General features: G+C 35.7%; 1 protein-coding gene across 2 annotated transcripts in view; it reads right to left on the bottom strand.

Moving 5' to 3' along the window:
* The window catches only part of LOC107007279 (general negative regulator of transcription subunit 3), a 32122-nt gene extending 8106 nt beyond the window's left edge, over positions 1–24016 (bottom strand). For both annotated transcript variants that reach the window (XM_015205835.2, XM_015205836.2), the window contains exons 1-13: positions 23738–24016; positions 23530–23661; positions 21118–21255; positions 19549–19599; positions 15397–15486; positions 15166–15312; positions 14809–14919; positions 12217–12285; positions 7215–7383; positions 6648–7117; positions 5955–6122; positions 4649–4757; positions 2497–2642 (exon numbers count right to left, since the gene is read on the bottom strand). In XM_015205835.2, the coding sequence (XP_015061321.1) occupies positions 2497–2642; positions 4649–4757; positions 5955–6122; positions 6648–7117; positions 7215–7383; positions 12217–12285; positions 14809–14919; positions 15166–15312; positions 15397–15486; positions 19549–19599; positions 21118–21255; positions 23530–23661; positions 23738–23830 (1893 nt within the window). In that variant the 5' untranslated portion in view covers positions 23831–24016. The remainder of the gene's footprint in view (positions 1–2496; positions 2643–4648; positions 4758–5954; positions 6123–6647; positions 7118–7214; positions 7384–12216; positions 12286–14808; positions 14920–15165; positions 15313–15396; positions 15487–19548; positions 19600–21117; positions 21256–23529; positions 23662–23737) is intronic.
* Positions 24017–24502: the final 486 nt, after the last annotated feature.

Here is a 24502-nt window from a genome sequence, read left to right as displayed (position 1 = left end):
GCTTGTAAAGTTTCCAACTTAGCACCTTTTCTGGGGTGGCTAAGCTTCTTTTTTTTTTGGAAATTGGTAACTTCATATAATTCCCACAAACAGTACTTAGGTTGTACTGAAAACTATATTTACAAAGTTACTTCAAAATCCTGCTAACTCCTACCCAAATTGAATCTAGAACATCAATTATGGAGATAGTGTCATTTGAATATGTTTGATTACACCGAAAACATAGTAACAAAAGGCAGTGCAGCTTAATCTTTTGCATACTACTCTCTATGCTATCAAAACATCTAGCGTTCCTCTCATTCCAAATTGTCCAAGCAGATACAAGCACTTCATCTATCTCTGTTTTTTGCTTGTATACTAGCTTCCTCCCAACCCTGGATTTTACTGAATACAACTATTGCATGTCTCAAAAAAATAAAAAAGTTCTACTAACTCATTCAGCAATAAACTACTTTTGCCTATTAATTCCAAAATATACCACTTCCAGAACTTCAAATTTTACTCAAGCTGCTCAGTCAACTTGAGTAATAGACAATTAATATATAGAGAAGGGTCAAATATATCCCTGTACTATCAGAAATAGTCTAAATATACCCTTCATTTATACTTCCAATCCAAATATACCTTCCGTGTTCAACTTTAGGTTCAAATCTACCCCTCCCATTATACTTTGGCACAAATTTAACTTTAAAGGAGGGACAAGTGCCAAGTTCAGAATGAAATGACCCGCCCCCAATTTGAAATACCCAATTTTTAAAAAAAAAACTAATTATTAAACCCAATCCAACCTAGTTCCTTTACTTTTCATCTTCTTTTTCTCTTTTCATTACCCAAAGCTTCAAAAGTTGTTCTTTCATGGTTATTTTGGTTTTCCTCTTCAACTTGTTGAACTTGTCATCAGAAATACAGTCCCCTTAGATGAATATCATTCTTTAATAGGTTCTATGAGGTCTTCTGTTGTGGCACCCCCAGTGTTTTGGACGGCGAGAGGCGACAAAAGACGATAAGGGCCTGCCTCGCCACGCGGCGAGGCCAGTGGCGAGGCGCTCGCCTTTTTGAATCGAGGCGCCAATTAATACCAAAAATTAAAAATTTTGAATTGCACATATAATATTCAAAATTTCAATAGCAATTACATATCTTACAAATACTATAATAATTACTATAGAAAGAATTATTTTTTTTTCAAAAAAATAATGGACAGCAGTCACAGACTCACAGCACAGTGAAAAGAGAAGGCATTTTACAGTAATCTGGGACAAAACAGAGAGTGAAGAAAATAGAGGGAAAAAAAACAGTGAAGAAAACTTGAAGAAAACAGAACTGAAAGTCTGAAACGAAAATTGAAGAGAAGAACAGAAAAAAAGAGGTATACCTCAGGTCTTCAGCAGTAGCAACTCGAAGATGATGGAGACCAAGAGAAGAGATCGCGAGGGGAAGAGAGTCGGGGAGAAAGAGTGCGCAGCAGCAGATTTTGAAAATATAAAAAAAAGCCCTAATTTTGACTAATATTGTTAAGTCAAATATTTTTTTTAAAAAAAATAAAAAAGGCGCCGCCTTTTCTGGCGCCATTAGGTCGCCATGGGTCGCCATGGGCCGCCTTTTGCATACCGCCTCGCCTCAGTGGGGAATGGCGAGGAGGCCTCGCCTCGCCTCGTCTCTCGCCAAAGGCGATGAGACGCTCGCCATTCACAACACTGGGCACCCCCCACCCCCTTTGTTCTGAACGTGTGAATTATATGTACATGTACCTTTCTTGTACGCCAGTTAATTTAATGTGTATGTAGCTTCTTTGGATGTGGCTCATTTTATATTTCTGGGTTCGCAAATTGTTTTCTTATGGCAAGCTGCAAGCAGCTGATAGCTACGGTTTCTGTTATATTTCTGATGTTTTGTTCATTTATTAGTGCTTGAATGTAAATGCTGCCAATTTTTTAAAAAAAATTGAAGAAAAAACTGAAATCCATCAGGAAAGAACAGAATTTGAAGCTTTGGGCATTGAAAAGAGGAAGAAGATGAAAAGAAAAGATAATAGAGCGGGTCGGGTTAAATGGGTGGGTTTCTTCAAAATATTGGAATATAAAATTGGTGACAGGTCATTTGATTCTGAGCTTGACATGTGTCCATTGAAGTTAAGGACAAATTTGTGTCAAAGCATAATGGGAGAGGTATATTTTATCAGAAGTATGACGAGAATATATTTGAACCGAAATAGTGAGGGTATATTTGAATTAGTTCTGATAGTATAGGCGTATATGTGACCCTTTTACAATTAATATATTAGACAACCACATTCTCTCAAGTAAAGTGAATAATAGGGCTCCAAGATATGTTATTCTAAATCACTAATAAAACATTATTTGAAACGACATTAAAAATACCGTAAGTTGGGAATTAACATGTCCATCAACTAAATTAAATATCCATCTTTCACTCTATCATAAAGTTAATCAATTTAATATTGGAAGCCAGATCAGTGAAGGATATTAAACTCACTGGGGTATCTAATCCATATGAAGCCTTCATATCATCCTCATTCAAAAGATTTTTCCCGAGCCCAGCATTTACAGAAGGATCGGCAGAAGAATCCTCAGGCAAAATCTGTTGTTGCTGCAACTCTTCAGCTTTTGAGTGGCCTACATCTGCGACCATTGTATAATGTATTTATAAAAGCATTTTAAGCGTTCATGAATCATGTATCAAAGAACATTATAGAACTATCTTTTGCTTCAAATGCCACAGAAGATGCAACTTTTTCTTTGATTATTTTCAGTTGTCCATAAGGTACAGATATCACCATTACAAGTTAAGCTATTTCCTTTTATTAGTAACCTCACTCCACTCCAACTACAATTTTCAAGAAAATAGACCACTTCGATCATCTCCTCCCTCCACACAGTCCCATTCCTAGGGCTCTGCAACTGTTAATCAGTCAATTGATGGTGAAGAAATTACAGTCCACCTCTCCTACTTCATCCAAAAGTAACAATTATATTATTCTCCTAACTGGCAAAGCAAAAGAATTGGACAACAAATCTAATATTCCATCCACTTCAATTTGTTTGGCCTAATTTGACTTGGCACGTAGTTAAGGAAAATAAAGAAGACTTTTGCATCTTGTGGTCTTAGATTAAATGTATGTCAAACGTACCAAAATGTCCTTTACTCTTGTGGTATTAAACATGTAACGTGGAAAGTCGGAATTAAAAAGCTGCTAAAAAAGGAAAGTCATTCTTTTTTAAACGGACGAAAATGGAAGTATGTCAAACAAAAAGGTAAAGAGTCATTCTTTTCTAAACGGACTAAAAAAGGAAGTATATCAAACAAATTGAAACGGAGGGCAACTAATATTATCTTATTAAAGTACCATCTCAAGTAACTAGCAAATGCAAGCCCTAGCATTCCCATCTTCAAAGAGACATCAAATATCTTCCTAGAGACAAACTCAAGTAACTAACATTATCTTTTTTTTTAAAAAGAAACACACACACAAGTAACTAGCAAATGCAAGCCCTAGCATTCCCATTGCCTCAGTGACAATAAATGTTTCCCTAGAGACCATCTTTTCCATCTCCTTTCTCCTACCCAACTTCCCCAGCTCACCAACCACCCCTTCCCCTCCCACCCAGAAACAACAAAAATCATTGGACCGGGATTTAAGAACCAGAGAAAAAAGGAAAAGAAAATAAGCAAATCAATCATCTCAGTGCAAGAGCTGGTGGCATTGTCAGCCAATAGGTAAGGTGGAGGTAGCAATGTTATCTAATCCACTACACATCGTGCAAGTTGCTTTGATGATATGAAGATCAACTGGTGTTTATCTTGAGAACTTCATGTCTCGATCCAAATAGCAGGTGGAATTTGAATTAACTAGTGTTTATATCAGTATCCCTCAAAAAGACATTTCATTCACTTTATATTAAATTTCAGCAATTTATTCAACGTGAACATTGGCTTTTTAACATACGAACATGTGCATGCATCGACTTGAACAGATTTTCTAGTATTGAAAATAAGTAACGGCACAATTATTTATATCCATATATCCACTCTTGGCAACTAACAACATAATGAAAATCTCAAGACGTGTCAAATCTCTATAAATAAGAACCTTCAAGAAAATCAGACTAAAAGCAATCTTCACATGTATTCTCCATGTTACTATCATCGCTCACTTCCCTTTCTCCAAGAAACATATTAAGAGGTTTATAAAAAGAAAAATTGTTACTTGATAAACTGATACTAGTGTGTTTTCTTATTATAAAGAAGGTAGGAAAAGATGACAGCAAATATCAAACTGGAAGAAGAAAAGAACAAAATAAAGAATTCAAAATGGAAGGCAGAGAAAAAGAAACAGTAGGTACAAAGATGGACTTCCTGCATGACTTTCATCATCTTTGAGACGACCAAAACAAATACACGATAAAAGATTACTTATCTAAAACCAATTAAAGAATAAATCAATTTAAATTTACACATATAAAAAAGGGAAGACCTCTTGTTTTTTATAAAGCAGGAAAAGAATAAAACCAACAACACGACAAGCCTCACAAATTAAATTTTGTTACAACTCAGCCCAGACCAAACGGGCTCAATACAGAAGGCAATCATATGACAGAAATTGACGCCAAAAGTTGTGCACTCAAACCTGGTTGTTGCTGCAAAGATGCAGATGAGGCAATGTTGTTAATACCAACAGCTTGGGCCCCAACTCCAAGTCCAAGTTGAGGAGTGACAGAGGAGCTTTGAGAATTGAACTGAAACAATAGAATCAGGTAAGAGCACATAAAAACCAAGCGTCCAGCATACAAGTATGAAGGAAACTGATGCAACATGAAATAAAGTGTGATAAGCCCAAAACAGAAGCAGACTCTCGAGTTCGTACCCAACTCACTATATTCCCTTTAATTTAAAAGAAGAAAAAAAACTCACTATATTTCCTCTTTTTGGTTAAATGGATTGTATCATCCTCTTACAGTACCAGACTAGAAAATTCTTACAGTGTTAAACAATGCAATAACATTGATATTCTCAACTGATGTAGAACCTATGGAATAAAATCTAGAAGATACCTTCATGTATACAAGGGGTATGACAGTAACAGTACTTCTGTTTCAACATTAAAGATTTTTTGTCATAAATTAACAAGTCCACTAAATTTAAAAGCAATACTTACGCCCCAATTGTTTTCACATAATCTAAAAGCAATTAAAGATTTAAGTGCATTTGTTTTATTTAGATTTAACCACTTTAGGGGTTTGAATGTATTGGAATCATTCAAACTCTGAACACAGTCTTAATATTATTAAGAGGCCTACAGAGATGAGTATTCACCACAAATTTATCCACAACCACCCTCAGTCAGCCACAGCCACTGCCAACCAGCTGCCAGTACCAACCACTTCCACCATCACTGCCAACCACAGCCACCGCCTACGACAACTGATCACTACCATACCAACCAGCTCCACCGCAACCACCAATACCATTGTCAACCGCCACACTCGACCAGACAACTATCACCTTACAACAACATACCCAGTGACAGACAACTATCACCTTACGGAATAATAAATTAATAATTTTTGACATAATATATAAATTATTTATTTGAACTTTATAATTATTATTGTTTTGACAAAAATAAAGTACAAAAATTTAGTTATTGAGAAAACAAACAGTCCCACTCATTCCGCATACAAATCCAAACACACCCATCTTACTAATATGCATTCAGATTCAGACATCATTATATTAAATAAAAGTACCGACCCTTAACAAAGAAAAAGTTCACAAAAAGAACAAGGGAGTCGACGACAGAGGTGCACAGTGAAAAAAGGGTGTGCTAAAAGTTTTAAGAAAAATATGGCATTGTAGTAACAAAAGATCATGTAATTAAGGGAAACAAGGTAATCCAACTAACTCAAATATCATGCAAAACCATTAAAAAACACCTGTGGCAAAAGTGGATTCTGTTGCTGGGACGAGAACTGCTTAAGGTTTCCACCACTAAATGGAGGTACGCCAAGAAGATTACCCTGACCTTGCTGTACTTGCTGAAATTTTTGCAAAAACTTCTCCCTCTGGTCAGGTGCAATTTCAGTTCTTCCACGGAATTGTCCCTGAAATCCCAAGAAACAAATTGACATTGAACAATACCTATTGAAGCAGTTGAATACATAATATAGTCTAGGAAAAAAAGTTAGAAACCCAAGGAAAAGATTAAAAAATCACAGTAATAGCACACACACCCCAAAGTATGTTATCAAAACAAAAAGGAAACAAATATCCTTCTGAATTCTTAAAGCAGTGCATATATTGAGACAGATTGTCTTCGTGACAGGCTGCAGCACCCCGCATCAATTTAGGCAAAAAGAATTATATTTCAACATGGATGAGGCGCTCATAGTTTTAAAATACAAGTATTTCAATTGCATAAGAATAAAGATATAGAATGAAAGCATTTTTCAACTAGTAAAGAAGATAGTCAGGTTTGAACAGTTTTTAAGCATATGTCAGCATTTAAAAACATATTTGAGAGGCTAATTAATTTTATTTTGAACTTACAGAATGTGATAGCACATAATCAGGTACAAATTGAAGTGGTGATCACAGAGCTCGCATAAATGATAAAATAGAAAACATACCGCTTCATTTTGATTCTGAAAGGAACTACCAGGCCTCCACTGCATACCAGGACCAACAGAAGGAGAGAAAACTCTACCAGTCATGACCGTAGCATCACCGAGATTTGCCGCATCAGCAACACCAATTCCATCTGTAGCCTTCACTGCTTGTGACATCATCATTCTGTTAGCCAGTGGGGATACCAAGGGCTGTCCCATGCCGCTACTTCCAAGCCTCTCCTCTGAAACTAAGATATTTCTCTTTGTAACTTCAGAAGCAGATGGAATAGCTCCTAGACCTCCATTGCCAGTAACTGAACCAGTAGAACCAAGTGCAATACTAGCCACGGGTTGGTTAGATAGAGCACCTCTACTAACACCTCTTAAAGCAGTTTCACTAAGGGCAGGGGAAGGCTTTCGAGCTGGAAAACTTGTCAGATCGTCTTCTTTTATTGCATTTGACATACTAGTTGGAGATAAAGCAGCAGCACCTGCATATTCCAAAAAAAACACATCCAGAAGTTCAGCAGACAAATAAACAAACTAGTTGATGTATCAGAATCTTTTGAGTAGAAGCATGGTTAGTACCCTGGGTTGCATGACTCCCAGCAGGCGTTGTGGGAGCAGAAGTAGCAACTGCACTACTTTTAGGAGGTGGGGTTCTAACAACTATTTCAGAGCTACTGTCCTGTGATGCTACTTCATCAGATTGATCCTGAACACTAGCAGCTTGCTGTGCTAAAGATGTTACAGCCACCTGGAAAGCAAACTATCAATTAGTTCTATACATTGGTAAGCAAAGGAACCCTGCAAACTTGGAGAGAATGGGTCTTAAACTAGCTGCCTACTAATGAAACAAGAAAGTAAACTGTATTGAGTGAACAACAGAAATGTTAGAAAGTTAAATGATAGTGTTTTCAAGGAATTCAACAGTTGTGTCATAGAGCTATATTGAGCAAGGGAAAGAGGAAAAGAGATCCTAGAGGAAAATATTTGTGTTGGGGGTTTAGATGGTCAGTTTCAGTGTTATCAAAAGCGAAAAGCGCAAAAAAGCTCTAAGGTCCATGGGGCTTTAAGCGCAAAGCGCAAATAAAGTGTGGGCTTTAATGAAAAAAGGCGCAAAGGGAGAAAATAATACAAATATTTATATGTTTAGCCTAGACTAATAATTATAAATATGAATGACAAATATATGACCAAAGAAATTGAAAAAAAATAAAGTGAAATATCAATTATTTAGTGTCACTTCTTCATAAGAGGCTCATTGGCGAGGAAATTTTGCCTTAGAACCCTGATGACAACACCGAAGCGCACATAAAGCGCGGTGAAGTACTCAACACGTTTTGAGTCTCGCTTCAGGGCTTAAGCGCGCTTAAAACGCGCCTTTGATAACACACTCAGTTTGAGGAATTAGCATCATAATAATCAATATACACATGCTACACCTCCCCGCAAAACTTTGAGAAGTAGAAGACTACAAGACTAAGTTGCTAACACTCTTCACTTTCGGTGTTGCACCCCCATCAACACAACGTGGGTGTGAGTATGGGATCAGAACCGGATCTGGTCAACTGATTTTGGGTACTTATACTGAAATTGACTGAGAAAATCAGGATAAAAGCTAAAGGTGAAATGGAAGAAAATGGAATACCTAGCATATAGAAATAGTTATCTCAGTCCTTCTCCTTATATCTCCTTCTGGGGTTCTCCTCAGAATACAATGTTAGTTTTCAAAGATAGGGGTAGGATCTGCGTACATCCTACCCTCCCTTGGGTATGTTTTTGTTGTAATACCTTGTTAGTTTCCACATAATGTTGCATAATTTAAATATAAGCTCCATATTAGATGCTTGAATTACTTTTAGTCGAATCCCCGCACCCATATCACTACCTAAATTGACACGCCGAATCTTAAATTTAGATCATCAAAAATTCGACCTCTAAATTCACACCCTTTTCAGACACCCACCGCTTGTCCGAGCAACCTAGGTAGAAGATGTTACAAAAACCAGGAAAGCAAAAAATCAATTAGTTCTCTATATTAATAATGCAAGGTAAGCAAAAGGAACCCTATAAATTTAAGAAGATCGGGTCTCGAACTTTACTGCCAAATCAAGAAAATAAAGTGTATTGTGTTAATATGAAAAGGTGAATAATGGTGTCTGCGAAGACAATCTAACAGTTGCATCAAAGAGCCATGGTGAGAAAGGGAAAGAGGGCTAGAGATCCTAGAGCTAAAATATTTGTGTATTGGGGGTTTTGAATGGTCGGTGAGGAATCGTTAAAACCAGTTTCAACTAGAAAAAAATGGGTCAATTCAAGCAATTAGCATCATAAGAAGCAACATATACATGCTACACCTTCTCACAAAACATTTGAGAAGTTGATGTTCCTCCCTGGGAAATTGTCTCTTAATACATTCCATACTTCAAACCATATAACTCTTTCCATCTATACTAGCCTTGGAGCTTACCCGAACATCACAGCAATAAATATATCAATTTTCCAAAAAACATGAACTTTTTACATAAGTTTTAGAGTCTTCAGCAATGAATTGTACGACGCACATCTTCATGATATAAAAAGACAAAGGCATTATATTTCCTTGAAACGTTTGTCTATTCTCAAAAGTACAAAAGGGAAAAATACTTGTTAGACTTGAGAGTCACTTCAACCATAAATAGTAAGATGTAGGATGCATATCATTCTCTTTCATAAGGTAGTAGGATGCATATCATTGACTGCAACACTATAAAAAAAGATAAGAGCATATGTCTTCTGTACCTACGCGAGAATATTTGTCTTTAGGCTTCAGTTTTTCTTCAAACGTGAATGGTTGGAAGAATATAATCACAATATTACAGAAAGATAAACTCTTTAGCAAGCTTTTACTTTCGGTGTATCCACATTGTACCTAAGGATATAGGGGATGTTACCCTATTTTTAGATAGTTTATAAGGGTCATAGGTGATTTAGTTTTTGTTTCGGCTGTCCCTTCATACTTTTGATGTAACTACATAGGAGCACACTATTGTTGTACTCCTTTTGTTTATAATACCAGTTAACCTTCTCAAGAAAAAAAATTAAAAGGACGACAAACGAGCCACTTCTTAGAAAATATTTGTGACCCTTCTCATGGTACAAAAGTAATAATATTTAAATCACATAATTTAGAAATCATGGGGTATTATAATAAGCTATAAAGAAACTGAAACTAAAGAACAACCCAGATGAAGGAGATGAATATCATGTGGAGACGCTCGAGAGAAGACATTCACCAGTTCACACTGCATTGTCAAGCTGCTACCCAGTTGTGTAAAGTTTTGAGCTGATTAGGCATACAGGTGCACAATGTGAATGTCAGGACATAGATGCTAAACAGATGGGCCACTAGAAGGAGGAGAGGAAATGCAGGACATGGAATGCAGATATATTTGCTCTCGTATGGGTTCTTTGGAAGGAGAGGAACGGGGACCTTTTTTGGTAAGGAATAGAAAATCTTTTGAAGGGGTGGAAAATATTTCATACATTTGAAGTTAACTTCCTATTTTTAGTTAATTTACCTGAGTTGCTTGAACTCGGGTTCGGGTGTCCAATACATGTGTGGGGTCCTGCTGAGCTAGAGGTTGGATCCTTCGTGATTTGAGTTACAAAATTCGGGTTTACAAATCAAAGTATGGATTCAGTCAGTTTGGAAGGAAAGGAATGGTCGATGTTTTGAAAATAGATCCAATTCCATTCACAAGGTCAAATGGAATTGTATAGTATCCTTACTTTTTTGGTGTAAACAGTTGTGTATAGTAGATACAGACCAGATTGTAGATTTGATAGGAAGCTTGTAACTGACACTTTTTGGTGGAGACCAGCATGCCCTTAATGCTAAAGAATACAATCTTACCAGTTTCAAAAAAAAATGCATAAATTATGATGGGCTATATGAGAGGAAAAGAATGCACGAATCTTTGAGAGCAAGACTGAGTACGTATTTATTATTCAGTACAAATGCATCTCCTAATATTTTTTGGTGTAACATGGCTATGGCAAATGAAATAGAGAAGCCATGATAGACTTTTTGAGTTCATTGCACATTCAGCAATGATGTTGACATGTAAATATCTTTAAAGCAATGTTATCAAAAGCAAAAAGAGCAAAAAAGTTCTAAGGTATGTTGAGGCTTTAAGCGCAAATAAAGTGTGAGCTTTAATTGAAAAAGGCCAAAGGGAGAACAGAAGTACAAATATATATGTTATAGTTGAACACTAATAGTTTATAATCATGAATGTCAAATATACAAACAAAGATATTGAAATAAAATTATGATAAAGTGAAATATCAATTGTTTATTGTTGTCTCTTCAGAAAAGGTTCATTGGCAAAGAAAAGTATGCCTTAGAACATTGATGACGACATTGAAGCACACATAAAACAACATGAAGAACTCAACATGTTTTGCGCCTCCCTTCCAACACTTTAAGCGCATCTTTGATAACACTACTTTAAAGCACCTTCTAGTTGCGTACTGTTTCATACAAATATGTTTTGACGATAAAAAAACATGGCTAAATTATGATTTCACCCTAGTCTTTGTTTTGATTTTAGGAATCATTGTATTTTTCTCAAATTACTCTATCAATTTTGGTCCATGTATCCAAAGTTGTTTGACCATATCCGGTATGGAACCCACACCCATGTCGTGTCGACATAGATGCAGCACCAAAAGTGAAGAATCCATGCAACTTAGTTTATACTACTAGTACATGGAATTCTAATCAATAAAATTATTGCTTTCTCAAAACGATCCTCTTCAGATGAAAGAGATCAAACTTTTAAAAACTCAATATAAGTTTATTGCACAGGAAAGAAAACTCTATAAGAGAAGGTATATCAATTGTTGGCTCTTCTGAGAAGTTCAATGCATTAACTAAGATTCGTTCTAACAGAAATAAGCAACAAGTTGTACGAATTGATACATCTAATGTTGTGAGTAACTAACTACTTTTTTTAGTAGCTACTCGGTGGAGAAAGCCTAGATGATGCAACAAACTTTCATGAAAAAAACAGACGTCATATCTCTTAACAATGGGAAGTGGTTAAGCAGCATTTCTTTCACGTTGTATTAGCCTGAAATAAGTTCTTCAAACAGGTGCATCATTTTCTTTCGAACCCTTTTTCATGATAAATAAATGACTCATCATATTTTAATTAAATGGACAGAGACAGATAGAATACCGAATTGTTTTTGAAAAATCTATTCTCCACTTAAGATTTAAAGATTAATAGAAGAATTGTGCTCATAATCCACCGATTATATTGGAAAATTTTCCAGAAGACATCCATTGCCCTAAGCATCTAACTGAACGACAAAATTGGAACAAAGCAGAAGAGTAATATCAATTCAAAAATGCATACAAAAAAAAAACAATGAGTACCAAGTTCACTACTGTACACGAAAAAAATTATTGTATCAAGCTTTAAGAAAATAGCATCAAGTCAGAACTATATTTCTATCATTCCAAATAAACACCGGCCAGCCTTTGTAGCATTGGAAGAAAAGATGTGTAACAAACTATGGAAAGAGAAGAGAACCATACCGATGCTTGAGCAGGTGGAGAGGCCAGAGAAGTTTTCACACTCAAAACCGCACTGGGAACAGTGACACCCTGGAAAACCAAAAAGAAGTTACAGTTTCTGCAAAGGTTTTACGGCCCATCCCTACATAGATGGGCAAAGAGTTTCTTTCCTCTACTTGAAAAAATACCGAAAGAAACTAGTGAAAGGAATTGCTACTTGCATAAACCACAATTACGTCTCTAGCCAAATAACTCGTGGCTGCCAAGATGAATCACCTATATCTGTTTCACTCTATTCGATCTCCACTCATTCCAGTAGTGGTAAAATATTTGTCTTGAAGGTTATCCAAAACTCACACTTACCCATATTCAAACCTAATAACAACAACTAAGTCAAAATACCACGTAGTCGGAATAGCTTATGTATAACCTTTGCTTATATTGAGTAATGTTCTTTGTTAAGTTCCTATTTATTTCAAGAGATTTAAGGAGACAACTTCCATCCATGTAATTTAGGCGTACCTCGTCACTTCCCTCATTTTTTTGAGTAAAGGTAAAGTGTCTGAAGGACATAGTCACCTCCCTTTCTAATAATAGATAAGGCAAGCTTTAGGGATTTAGAGCTCCAACTTAGGTTTTGATCTATCTAGCCAGATCCTTCAAAATCTTTTCTGAACTCATGTCATCCAACACAATTTGGGTGTGGTGTGGGATCAGCACTGGATTTAGTCAACCTATCTTGGGTGCTTTTGACTAAACCTATTCCCATGAAATATAGAATAATTGTGTATTTGGTTTGAATTTGGTTTATATCATATATAGCACATAAAGTACTAGAACACTTTGCTTTTGTAAGAGATAGCTTATAAATAAAAAATTTAAGTGTTTACACTGAACTTAAATTTTACCACAAATACTTGATACTTTTTGTGCTCTAGTTAGTAATAACACAATTATTTCTACCACAAATACTTTTTGCTTTCGAGTCACATATAAAGCTCAAGAAGCATAAATAGAGACTGATAACCAATTTTTTAAACAGAAAAAAAATATTTTTCTCAATTCAAACTTTATATATATATATATTTTTATATATATATATATATTAGCGATTTACAATGATGTGGACATTTTTCATTTAACTCAATTAATAGAAATGGATTTAAATTACCTTTTAATAGGAAAAAAAGCTGTTTTTCAACATTTTTAAATAATTAATAGTATCTTTGCACTGGTATGATGCACTCGAATCCATTTCCTTAAATCTCAAAATTAACGCAATGGAACATCCAAACTTTTGATCCACACTCGTATCAGCTACAAAACTTTGGTGTATTGTAATATTTATATTTATAAAAAGTGGACAATTTTAGTCCATATCTATAAATATGATAGAAGATGTTAAAAGTCTTGTTAACATCTTCTATCATATTTAAAACATTATCGCTCCATTGAAATCCTCAGCTTGCTATCAACCACAAAACCCTGAACTCATGTAGATCTAAAAATCACAAACTAAAACCCTATATGCAAAATCTTCACTTGAGCCAATAGAAACTCCAATATACGTCCACACAAATAGTAAATTTACATATGGTGAAAGGGCAATGGGCCTCTTAAGTGACAAACGGTGGCAATTGGGCAAGTTGGTTAAAATTTGGACGGATCATAATGGGTCAAGCCAATAAACGGGTCAAGACCAAACCCAACACAAAAAATTTTCAGTCAAAATGGGTTAAGACCCAACTCAACCCAATTTTTACTAAGTTTTCATTATTTCATTTGTTCTTTTAAATATTTTAGTACCTAATAAAAAATATTTATTATGGCCATATATAACACATAAATTTTTAAAATGAGTCAATTTGGGTTACAAATCAACCCAATTTTTAATGGGTTGAAATGGGTTGAGCTAATAAATGGCTTATTTTTTCCACCCTTAGGACCAACTTATGCCGAATTCAACAGGGAACTGCCAATTAAAAAGATAGCAAAAATCTTCAGGTTAACAGATTCAAAGCAATTCATGAGTAGGATCACATCATATCCGCTTCTTATACCTATCAATTCACATTCCATGTTTCCCAGAATTTAGTAGATTGGACATCTCATGCTCACAGTTGAAGTAAGCCCTCAATCTTCAAAACAAAAATTCCAGCAAATCAAGAAAACTCACGCGAGCAGTAAATGCACAACTGATCATCTTTGATAACCAAGCACAACAATGGCAAATCGCCCGACTTTGGACTGATTAAGGGGCTAAAATGCTACCAATGATACAGAGTTCTCTGTTCCTCTCTTCTCCCTACCAGGCTAATTTAAGTGCTTCTTATATGTTTTGGTTTTTTCACTATAACAGGTAACACTCTTTCGTGATTTCCTTTAGTTTTAGGGTTTTGGCCTAAATATTAAGAAGAATTGTGTTCAGGAATGGTATGCATTAAAGATCAAAATAATTCTACACCCATACATTAGAATTAAGAAATGACCACAAAATTATTTTAGTATAGCGAAAGAGACAATATATCAGTCAAAACATAAAAGATGAACAATAAATGAATAATTTTAGTAGAAAATAAAATTAGAAGAAATGATGATTTGGATGTATATTACCTTGACAAGAGCAGGTGGAACGACGGTAACCAGATCTTCAAGAGACTCCACCTTATCTAGTGGTAAAGTGCTGTAGAGCTCATCAACATCACTGAATTCATCAAAATCCTCCTGCAAAAATACAGCAGTCCAAGCAAATGGTAATATTACATGCCAAAAAGATGTCATTACTTCAAGAGCAATCCTAAGAACACCTCAGAAGTAAATAAACAGAAACAAGTGAAGAGAAAGAGATAGCAACCTAGCAGCGCTTCAGAATTCCATTTAAATTAAGAGGTTAGAGTGATAATTATGTTTCATTTCTTCACAGTAACCTACACCAGACACATGAGGAATAAATTGCACAGAATAGTATACCTGATTTCTTTCCACATAATCGTCGAGGAAATCCTTGACATCGTTGACTTGCTCAGGACTCAACTCATCATTATCCAGTAGTCTTAAAATTAACTCTAACTTCATTATATGAGCCTTGTGCCGAGCAATAGATGTTTCCAAATGTACCTAGGGAAAACATAAAAGAAGTAACCTTTAATCAAGCACGATAAGCCAAATACACAATACACACTTAATTTTACATCTTCTTACCAATCTTGGGGGCCTCTGCTTCCCTTTTTTAACTGAGAGTCCTTCCAGTTCAGCCTCGAAATTGTCAATTTGACTTTCAAGCTCCCCAACCTGCCCCAAAACAATTTCGAAAGTTATTAGAGCACCAAGACAAAACTATCAGAATTCCAAGAAACTAGGAGTTCGAGAAAAGTGCTGGACGATAGTTAAATGTTAGTTGATGGAGACCATTGAGAAATTCCAAGAAATATGAGTTCGAGAAAAGTCATAATGCCTCGTTATTACTTTGTGCCAATGAAGGAAGGAGAAACAAATATAAAGAATTTTAGACCTATTAGTCTGGGAGGAAACATTTTCAAGATTATCTCTAAGCAACATATGATCACCTGAATTGAGAATTCTCGGATTTCAATATGTCGAAGATGGGTTTGAGGACAAGTGGAGGAGATGGATTTTGTTTCACATTTCTACTGAAAGATGTCCTTTATTGATGAACGAGAGTCCTTGCGGATTCTTAAGGAATTCAAGGGGCTTGAGACAATGGGCTCCATAATCTCCTATGTTATTCACCTTGGTAATGGAAGCTTTGAACATAATGATGGACAGGTCGGTTAGTGGAGATATTTTGAAGGATTTTGATGTTCTTTTGGAGGGCACAACAATGTCACAATTACATGTCTTTTATTTGCAAATGACACGTTGGTCTTTTGTGATGAAGAGGTGTCCCAGCTAGATTATTTGTCTTATTTGAGACAGATTCTTATATGGTTCCAAGAGGTACCAGGCCTTAAGATCTATTTCAGAAAATGTGAGATCACTATGGTGGGAGTACTAAAAAAATTAAAGACGGGACACCTTTGGATGCTTCTAGCAAAGATCATGCAGTGTGGAATCTGGTGATAGAAATAATGGAGAAGCAAGATGGCAAAAGTGGTACTTGTCAAAATGGGGGAAGGAAGTGTTGATTAAAAGCATTTTGTCCAACATTACTAGGAATTTCATTTCTCTTCTCATTGGATTCCTAATGAGCCTAATGAGAACAGAGATAAATTGAGGAAGTGGATAAAATTGTATACCCACAATAAAATTCTTTATCTTGATAAATGAGAAGCCCACTGAATTTTTTCATTCTCATAGGGATGTAAGGCAAGCAATCCCCTATGTCTCTTATTATTTATATTAGTCATGGAATGTCTTGATAGGATGGTTCAGACTTCACAATTGGATTGGGTAAAGGCTTCAATGTAGAAGTTAGAGGACAAGGTGCAATGATGATCTATCTCTTGCTTTATGCCACTCTCATTATGGTTGCACTGTTGGACAAATACTACATTTTTTTTATTTTACTTTGTTTTTTGGTGAAGTAATTTGATTCTATTAGAAAGTCATCAAGGAGATGGTTACAACTAAAAATAATCTTATTGCTTATTGAGGCAATATCAAGTCTAAACATAAATTATGGACTTAGATTTTTCTGCAAATGACGCGTACAACATTCAATAGTTTTCAGATTCGCCAGGAAGGAATGTAGGTTAATCGCCAACAAAATATTCACCTTAGGTGTCTATCACCACGAATACAGTATTTGGGGAAGGGTAACAGACATGTGTGAAAAGAGACGGGCATATTCAAATTACTTGCTGTTGGGAGGAAGGTAGGGTCTAAACAATATGGCATGCCTAAGTTATGTATCTGTTAACTATACCAAACGAAGTGGTCTAACCAAGGATGGTTATTCCCTTTAGAAGAAATCTCAGTGATTATGAAATTGGAGATATCTTGAGCCTGATGGGTCTTCTTAACACTCTATCGTCATTGAACTCTCTTCAAGATTCCCTATCCCGGAAACCCAAAAATAGAGGAATCTTTTGTGAAAAATTATTCTACAATCCTGACAACCAGTACCCCCGCTCTTATCTTTTGCCCTTGGAAGTCAATTTGTTAAAATAAAGTTCCTTACAAAGTTAACTATTTTTCCTTGATAGTAATACATAGAAAATGTCTCTCTGGATAATCATAAAAAGAGAGGCATTACTCTTTGCAACAGCTGTGCTCTATGTGAAGAGGAGGCAGAAGATGTCAACCATTTATTTCTCCATTGCAGCTTCTCTCAACAGATTTGGCATTTCTGTTTTAATGTTCTGGATATCCACTGGTGCATGCCCAAAGATACAGTGTAACTTTTGCTATCCTGGCATAGATTGGACCTTACAAAATCTTCCAAAGATGTCTGCAAAATCATTCCTAGGGTGATAATGGTGGGTCTTATGGAGAGAGAAATATGAAGAGTTTTTAAGACTACAAGGACAATGTTACTAATCTAAAGCAGTGTTATCAAAGGCGAAAAGCGCAAAAAAAGCTCTAAGGTCTGTGGGGCTTTAAGCACAAAGCGCAAATAAAGTGTGCGCTTTAACAGAAAAAGGCGCAAAGGGAGAAAAGAATAAAATATATATGTTTAGTCCAAGACTAATAATTATAAACACGAATGACATATATATGACCAACGAAATTGAAAAAAATTATGATAGAGAGAAATATCAATTATTTAGCTTCAAATTCTTCATAAGAGGCTCAGTGGCAAGGAAATGCTTGCCTTGGAACCTTGATGACAACACTAAAGCGCACATAAAGCGAGGCGAAGCGCTCAACACGTTTTGAGTCTCGCTTTAGGGCTAAAGCGCACTTAAAGCGCGCCTTTGATAACACTGATCTAAAGATCAAGTGTATTGTTTGCCTAGCCTCTGGTGCAACAATACTACAAGCACGTATTTTAGAGCCGGAAGTTGTTATTGACTTTCTTAGTTCTTTACACATTGTAGAGTTCTCCTAGGGATGTACTTTTGCCCCAGAATTTCCTTAATGCTGGCTTGCTTCACATCAATATAATTCTTTATGGAGAAGAGAACTGATAAACTAAGGGGGATCTTTTGTAACAAGGAACAATGATAAGGTTGTTCAAACAGGTTAAGTGGGAAATGATGATTACCAGTAAGGAAGATGGATTGGGAGTCTGAAATCTAAGGGCACACAGCACCATTTTCTTATGAAGTAGCTATGAAGATTTTGCAAGGAAAAGGCACTACGAAGGAAGTGATTGATGGAAGTTCAGATAGAAGGCATTCAATGTTTATTAAGTAGCAACCCAAGGCAGCTGGACAGAGTTGACAATTGGAAATAAACCAGAAACTTATGGATTATGTTAGGAGAACACATTTACACCAAAATAGGTGATACTAAAACTTTATAAAAAGATGTAACGATCTGGAATGGAGGAAATGAGGAGATTTCTAAAGATGACAGATAGCTTCCAAAGACACCAATTAGAACCAAATAGGATAGTACGAAAGGAACACAAGGATGGTCTTATCCCAGTGAAGTCTGAGTACCAAGTTTTGTCTCGAAGTAGACAACATGAACAAATATGGCCATGAAAATTGATATGGAGAAACAAAGCACCTTATTAAGTAAAAGTGTTTCTATGGCTAGTGGGCAAGAAAAGCTTGCTTGATCCATCACAGTTTAAAAAGAAGAGGTACGAGTTTTTGCAACAGAAGTGTTATGAGTGAAGATTAAGATGTGAAATTCAACCCAGATCTGGTACATTTTGTATTTTGCTTGAAGTCAAATAGTGCATGCCAGAATCTCCCAAATGCCTATCACAATTTGGAATAGAGGAGGGCTGCAAAAAGGTGACAAAATGTTGTGGAACACTATACTAGCGCCTATATGGTTGACTGTGTAGAAGAAAGAAATCAGAGATACTTGGAAGGCAAAAGAGATATTATGTGTACCTCACAACATAGATGGTTAACTCTCCTAGCCAGTTAGCCCTTTGGCATCAAATAAGAATGTATGGAAGAAGATAGGATGGCTAATTTCCTCAATTCTTTTGACAAGTAGGTACTGTACGAAGATGCATATTGTTGGGGTTGTACTCACTACTACTCATCCATTGCACCCTCTGGGTGCTATTTTTTAATAAAATTTGTACTTATTAAATTATGAGTTTTACCCTTGGAAGACAAACAGATGAAAAGAGAAGTTGCTCTACGGCTACCCTTGGAAGATAGACACATGGAAAGAGACCCAATTAGGTGTAAATATCTCACAATGATACATGTAAGGAAAAATTTTGACCAATAGAATCTTTGGAAAAAAAATGATTACTCATACCACATTATTCAACCAATCTCTTGTCTCTGACTTAGCCTTCTCCTTTGGGTCCTGATAAATTTGGAACAACAAAATGAAACAGAAAGTCAGAACAATACATTTACAACAAAATGGTCCAATGCCATCAAATGAGAAGTTGACACTGGACCCATACATGGACTAAAATATATTAGAACAAGGCATATGGTAGAACTACAATTGCAAGAAGAAGCATTAGTTTGACATCCTTTTCACTAAGCTCTCATTAATGGATGATAAAAGGCATCATTGATTTTAGATGGAAAAATTGACCAACTGTTTTTGAGAATAATAGAAAAATTGATCAACTATTGTGAGAATAGTACAAGCCTAGTCCAGAAAAAGCAGTAATGTTAGGTGGAAGTATTATTTTTTTTGACAATAGTACTGTTTATGTTAGGTGAAAGTATTAGGCCTCATTTGTTTTTATTTAAGATTAAGATGTTTGAATCTGAATACAAATTTGAATATCAAAATGTACAGTAAGATTTAGATGTTTGAATCAGAATACAGATCTGAAAATTAAGATTTGAACCCTAAATAGTTAAGATTGTTTGTTTTCTCCATGTGTAAATATATAATTCAAACAAATTACTAAATTAATTTAATACTATATCAATCAAATATTTTTACAAAAAAATTATGGCAGTTGGAGGTGGTTATGGTTGTGGGTGTTAATTGGGGTTTGTGTTGGGTGATGATGATGGTTGTGGGCGGTAGCTAGTGGTGATGGTGGCTGACAATAGTGATTAACAATGGTAGTTGGTGGTGGCAACTAATAATTGAAGTGAATGATAGTGATAGCTAATGGTAGTAGTGAATGATGACGGTGGTTGGCGACGCATAGTGGTTGTTGATGGTGATGAGTGATGACTCTTGGTAGTGATTGGTGGTTGTAATAGTGGTTAATTGCGATGATTTTATATAGTTGCTAATGGTAGTGAAGGACGACTATGGTAATTGGTGGCGTGATGGTTGTTACTAAGGATGGTAGTTGTGGGTGGGTGGTGGGAAGTGGTAGTTGAAAATGGAGGTCAGCGGTGACAGTTAGTTGTGAAAGTGAATAGAGTTGAATGGTAATCTTTGTAGAAAGTCTTGAATAAACATCATCTTAATGATATTAAACTTTGCAATAGATCTTTTTTTGAAACTGAAAACTTTGTAATAGATCTTAGTTATTTGGATCTTCAGACCGATTAGTGGTTGTACAAAATATTAGACTTATCAACTGAGGCCAGAATAATTAACATTCAGACTTTCAATAAGTTCCAACAAATAAGGCCTTAGTCCTCAAATTTCCTCTTTAATGATTAATCCTTTCTCTGAGAAAATACCATTTCTATAGATCTTTCTCTAAGAAAAAATTAGTATTAGGCTTTTAAATGTGCATATCTAGGAATGTGGACAATACTCAAAATAGTTAGTCACGTCCTAAGAATTTCTTTCAGATGGTAACTATTAACTTCTAGCAAGGAAACAAAAAAACACAAACCAAAATAAAATATCCAGATCTAGAAACTGGTGACCTCAAATTTGCAGAGCAACGCTTACCGTCTTTGGCTGTTGGCCCAAGCCTTCTTTTGAAAATGCTTTGGTCTTAGTTTCTTTCTCACATATTTTGAATCGTTCCATTTCACGCTCAATAAGCTTACGAGCATCCATCAATGCTTGCTCATATGATGCACTTACCTATGTCAATAAGTACAATAAGAAGAAGTCAAATAATTTCCATGGCTTTGTTGACGAAAAACAAAAAGAAAAATCTATCATCACACAAAAAGGCAAATGAATGCATTGATGCAAAAAGGATAGCTACCAACTCGAAAGTCAGAACTAAGAAAATTCAACCACTTCCTATTGTATGGCGGAAAGCCATTACTTTATTCAAACTAATGTCAATAAGTCATTACTGTCCTACAAAAAGAACCGCATAGCTATATACTATAGTCTATACGATATTGTATCAGTAGAAGTTCATATCATCAAATAAAACTTTATCCAAAATATGAATCCATCTTCATCATATATAACTTCAACTCTAATCTTAAGATCCATACTAAATCATTTAAGGCATCTAATATGGAGAGGAAGTACAACTTGAAAAATAAACACACAGCTAAAACCTCTCAAAGAGTCATTCACATACTAATTATGCCAACATGTCCCAGAAAATTAGTAATAGTTCTATTTCAATTATCTATACAGAACATTTTCACTTCTGGTAAAAAAAAAAGGAGAGGAAAATCTACGTGGGTCTGTGGCCCATGATTCGGAACTAGGCAGATAATGGGGCTGCTCTCTACCTTATCCACTTAACTACCATGCTTTTGTCTGCAACAAGGATGAAACATTTTTACTTTCTTGCTTTCTCCTAAGTCAATCTAGCTCCCTTCAGTGGTAGCATTTTATTCTATGGTAGCACATCTCTTCTTGTCCTTCCTTTCTCCATTAATTCCCCTACTACTGTACTACCCACCTCTTGCCACTTCCTTCCACCCAGACAACTGCACCACTTCCCCTATCCTTCTAAAGAGGCAGCATATAATAGGTAGATTTAATTTGCCCATGAATTTCATTAAACAAATGCCTGCAGAACAATCAACAATTACATGTGACGTGCTCTCTTTAAAACCATCTCTACCAACATAAAAAACTCATGTATCGCTGAAATATGGTAATAAAACAGAAATAAACACCTAATGTCTTAACAGGGGCCTCAATTAAATGGGAAGCAATTCCAGATGGTGGGAAAGAGTAGTGGAACAGAACAGAAGTTCCCATGCCAAGGTAGAAACTAAAGGTTGACCCTGTGATGCAGTCCTTGAAATTTTCAAGTAAAAACAAGTTTAAAGATCACCTTAACTTGGAAACTAAAAAGAGGATCACTCAAACTTCAGAGGCTGACAAAATAGGATCATAATCAGCACTATTTGTAGAACGGCTGGCACGATATATAGTAGTAGGCTATGACCAAGCTTTTCATACAGGCCAGCCTGTTGACAGTTGACAGTATCTTCTCACATACAGTCAGGCCTTATTCTTTTAGTAAGATCAAGAACAGCACGACTGAATGATCACAACAGTCTAGGTTTCAACTTGGTTCTCCTGTACTTTTGTAATTTCATCTGGAGACTTCTATACATTTTGTTCTTTCATTACAGTTCATGTATTTCTTTTCCTTAGAACAATAAATAAGTCCGGATCATTTTATTTTATATTTTTTATGACAAGGGAGACCCGCAGCCGCTACCCTTTGGGTGCGCACAAGATAAAAACCCCACCCCTATGCAATAGCTCGCAAACCACATAGGAGAGGTAACCCGCACTGCGGGTCATTCTATTATTTTGACGTCAACCAACTTACATTAAGAAATTTGTAATATCCAGCGTTAAGACAAGACACTTGCAGATCTCGATTGGTTGTGACTAAGTTATCATTTTTCTATAACCATGGAGCATGGTCCAACTTATGCGCACCTCCACTAATTCAATGAGGTACCTCCACTAGCACAAGTAGCCGTAATTCTCTCCACCAAAACTTGGACAGATTCAAAATAATCCCCTCATATTTTTGCTCCGTTCTGGATTTGAACCTGAAGACCTCATGGTTCTCAACTTACTTAAGTGAATTGGATGTGTTGTTACTAAGTACTCTTATCAATGACAGGCTAAATGCTTGACACCATACATGCAGAGAATTGTCTTTTAATGAATAAAAGCAATCCAAACATTTCCAGACGAAACACTTTGTTGGTCTGGAACTGCACACGTTATAATGGCATGCTATGTGAAAATTGAGAGAGCACGAATCACTGACTCGCGATTCTATTTAAATAAAAGTAAGTCTTACAACCAGGTGTCATGCAATAAGAAATGAACACCGAATATTCTAGTATAGTGTACTAGAAGAAAAATATTGAATTGTCACGAAAACAGCACAATTTAAAACAAGCAAAATCTTACCTTTTTATCTTTGATTTCACTCGATTGAATCCATGTTTTGATTTGGTCTCTATACCTCTGAAGCTTTTTAATCTCCTTTTTCAAATCCGCTTCAAATTTTTCCTTCTGGTTAGCATTATCCGTATCATAAACCTGAAGAAACAGGAAAACGAATAGTCAATAAAAGAAAAATCCTTCAAATGTAGGCTACTGAAACGGAAAAAAGAACCTTGTTCCATATGCTATCGAAGACATCAACGCCTTCCTGAACTTTCTTCAGAACTCGATCTATTTCACCCTGTAACTTTCGACTCGCTCCCATTGCAACTCAGTGAAGAAGACACCGATGATTGATCAGACAAAACCCAGTAGGGCTGAGTAAAGTAATTCGATTAGTTATATCTCGTTTTTGGTTTTTAGGGCTTTAGATTTGGGGGTTCATGCTCATACGCCGTATTCCTTTTGCCCAGTTTAGCATAGAACAAATAAAATTCCTTTTTCCACTTGTATGTTTCTCGGGACTTTTAAAAAAAATGACTATTTTAAAATAAATTTTAAAATAAATGGACGGTGACATAAGTTTTATGTATTGTGTGTAGGTGAAATTGAGAATCAAAATAAGTCACAAAAATATAAAAGTAATCAAAACAAGTCATTATTTTAATAAGCAACTAAAATAAGCTTAGTGGAAGAAAAGTTTCACTATATCCAATTGTTTAAACGTTTTCGTTAGTGTCATAACGTTTATTTTAATATATAATAGAATTTTTTCTTCCATTTTATAAGTGGAACTTTTTATTCCACTTTATAAAAAGTTACATTTTCACTTTCACCTTACCTTCTTTTCCTTTTTTTTTTCATGGCTTCCAAAAAAAAAGTTCACTTTCAAGATGGTCCCAATCCGACAGTTTGAAGAGGCCCCACACTAAACAAATTAATATTTTGGAGTAGCACAACCCGGCAACATACAACTCATATTCGTTGCTTTAGGTGC

This window comes from Solanum pennellii, chromosome 12 (genome assembly GCF_001406875.1).
Source record: "Solanum pennellii chromosome 12, SPENNV200".
In the NCBI taxonomy this organism is placed as follows: domain Eukaryota; kingdom Viridiplantae; phylum Streptophyta; class Magnoliopsida; order Solanales; family Solanaceae; genus Solanum; species Solanum pennellii.
The sequence above is the reverse complement of the archived record's forward strand: the minus strand, read 5'-3'. Positions and strand labels throughout refer to the sequence as shown.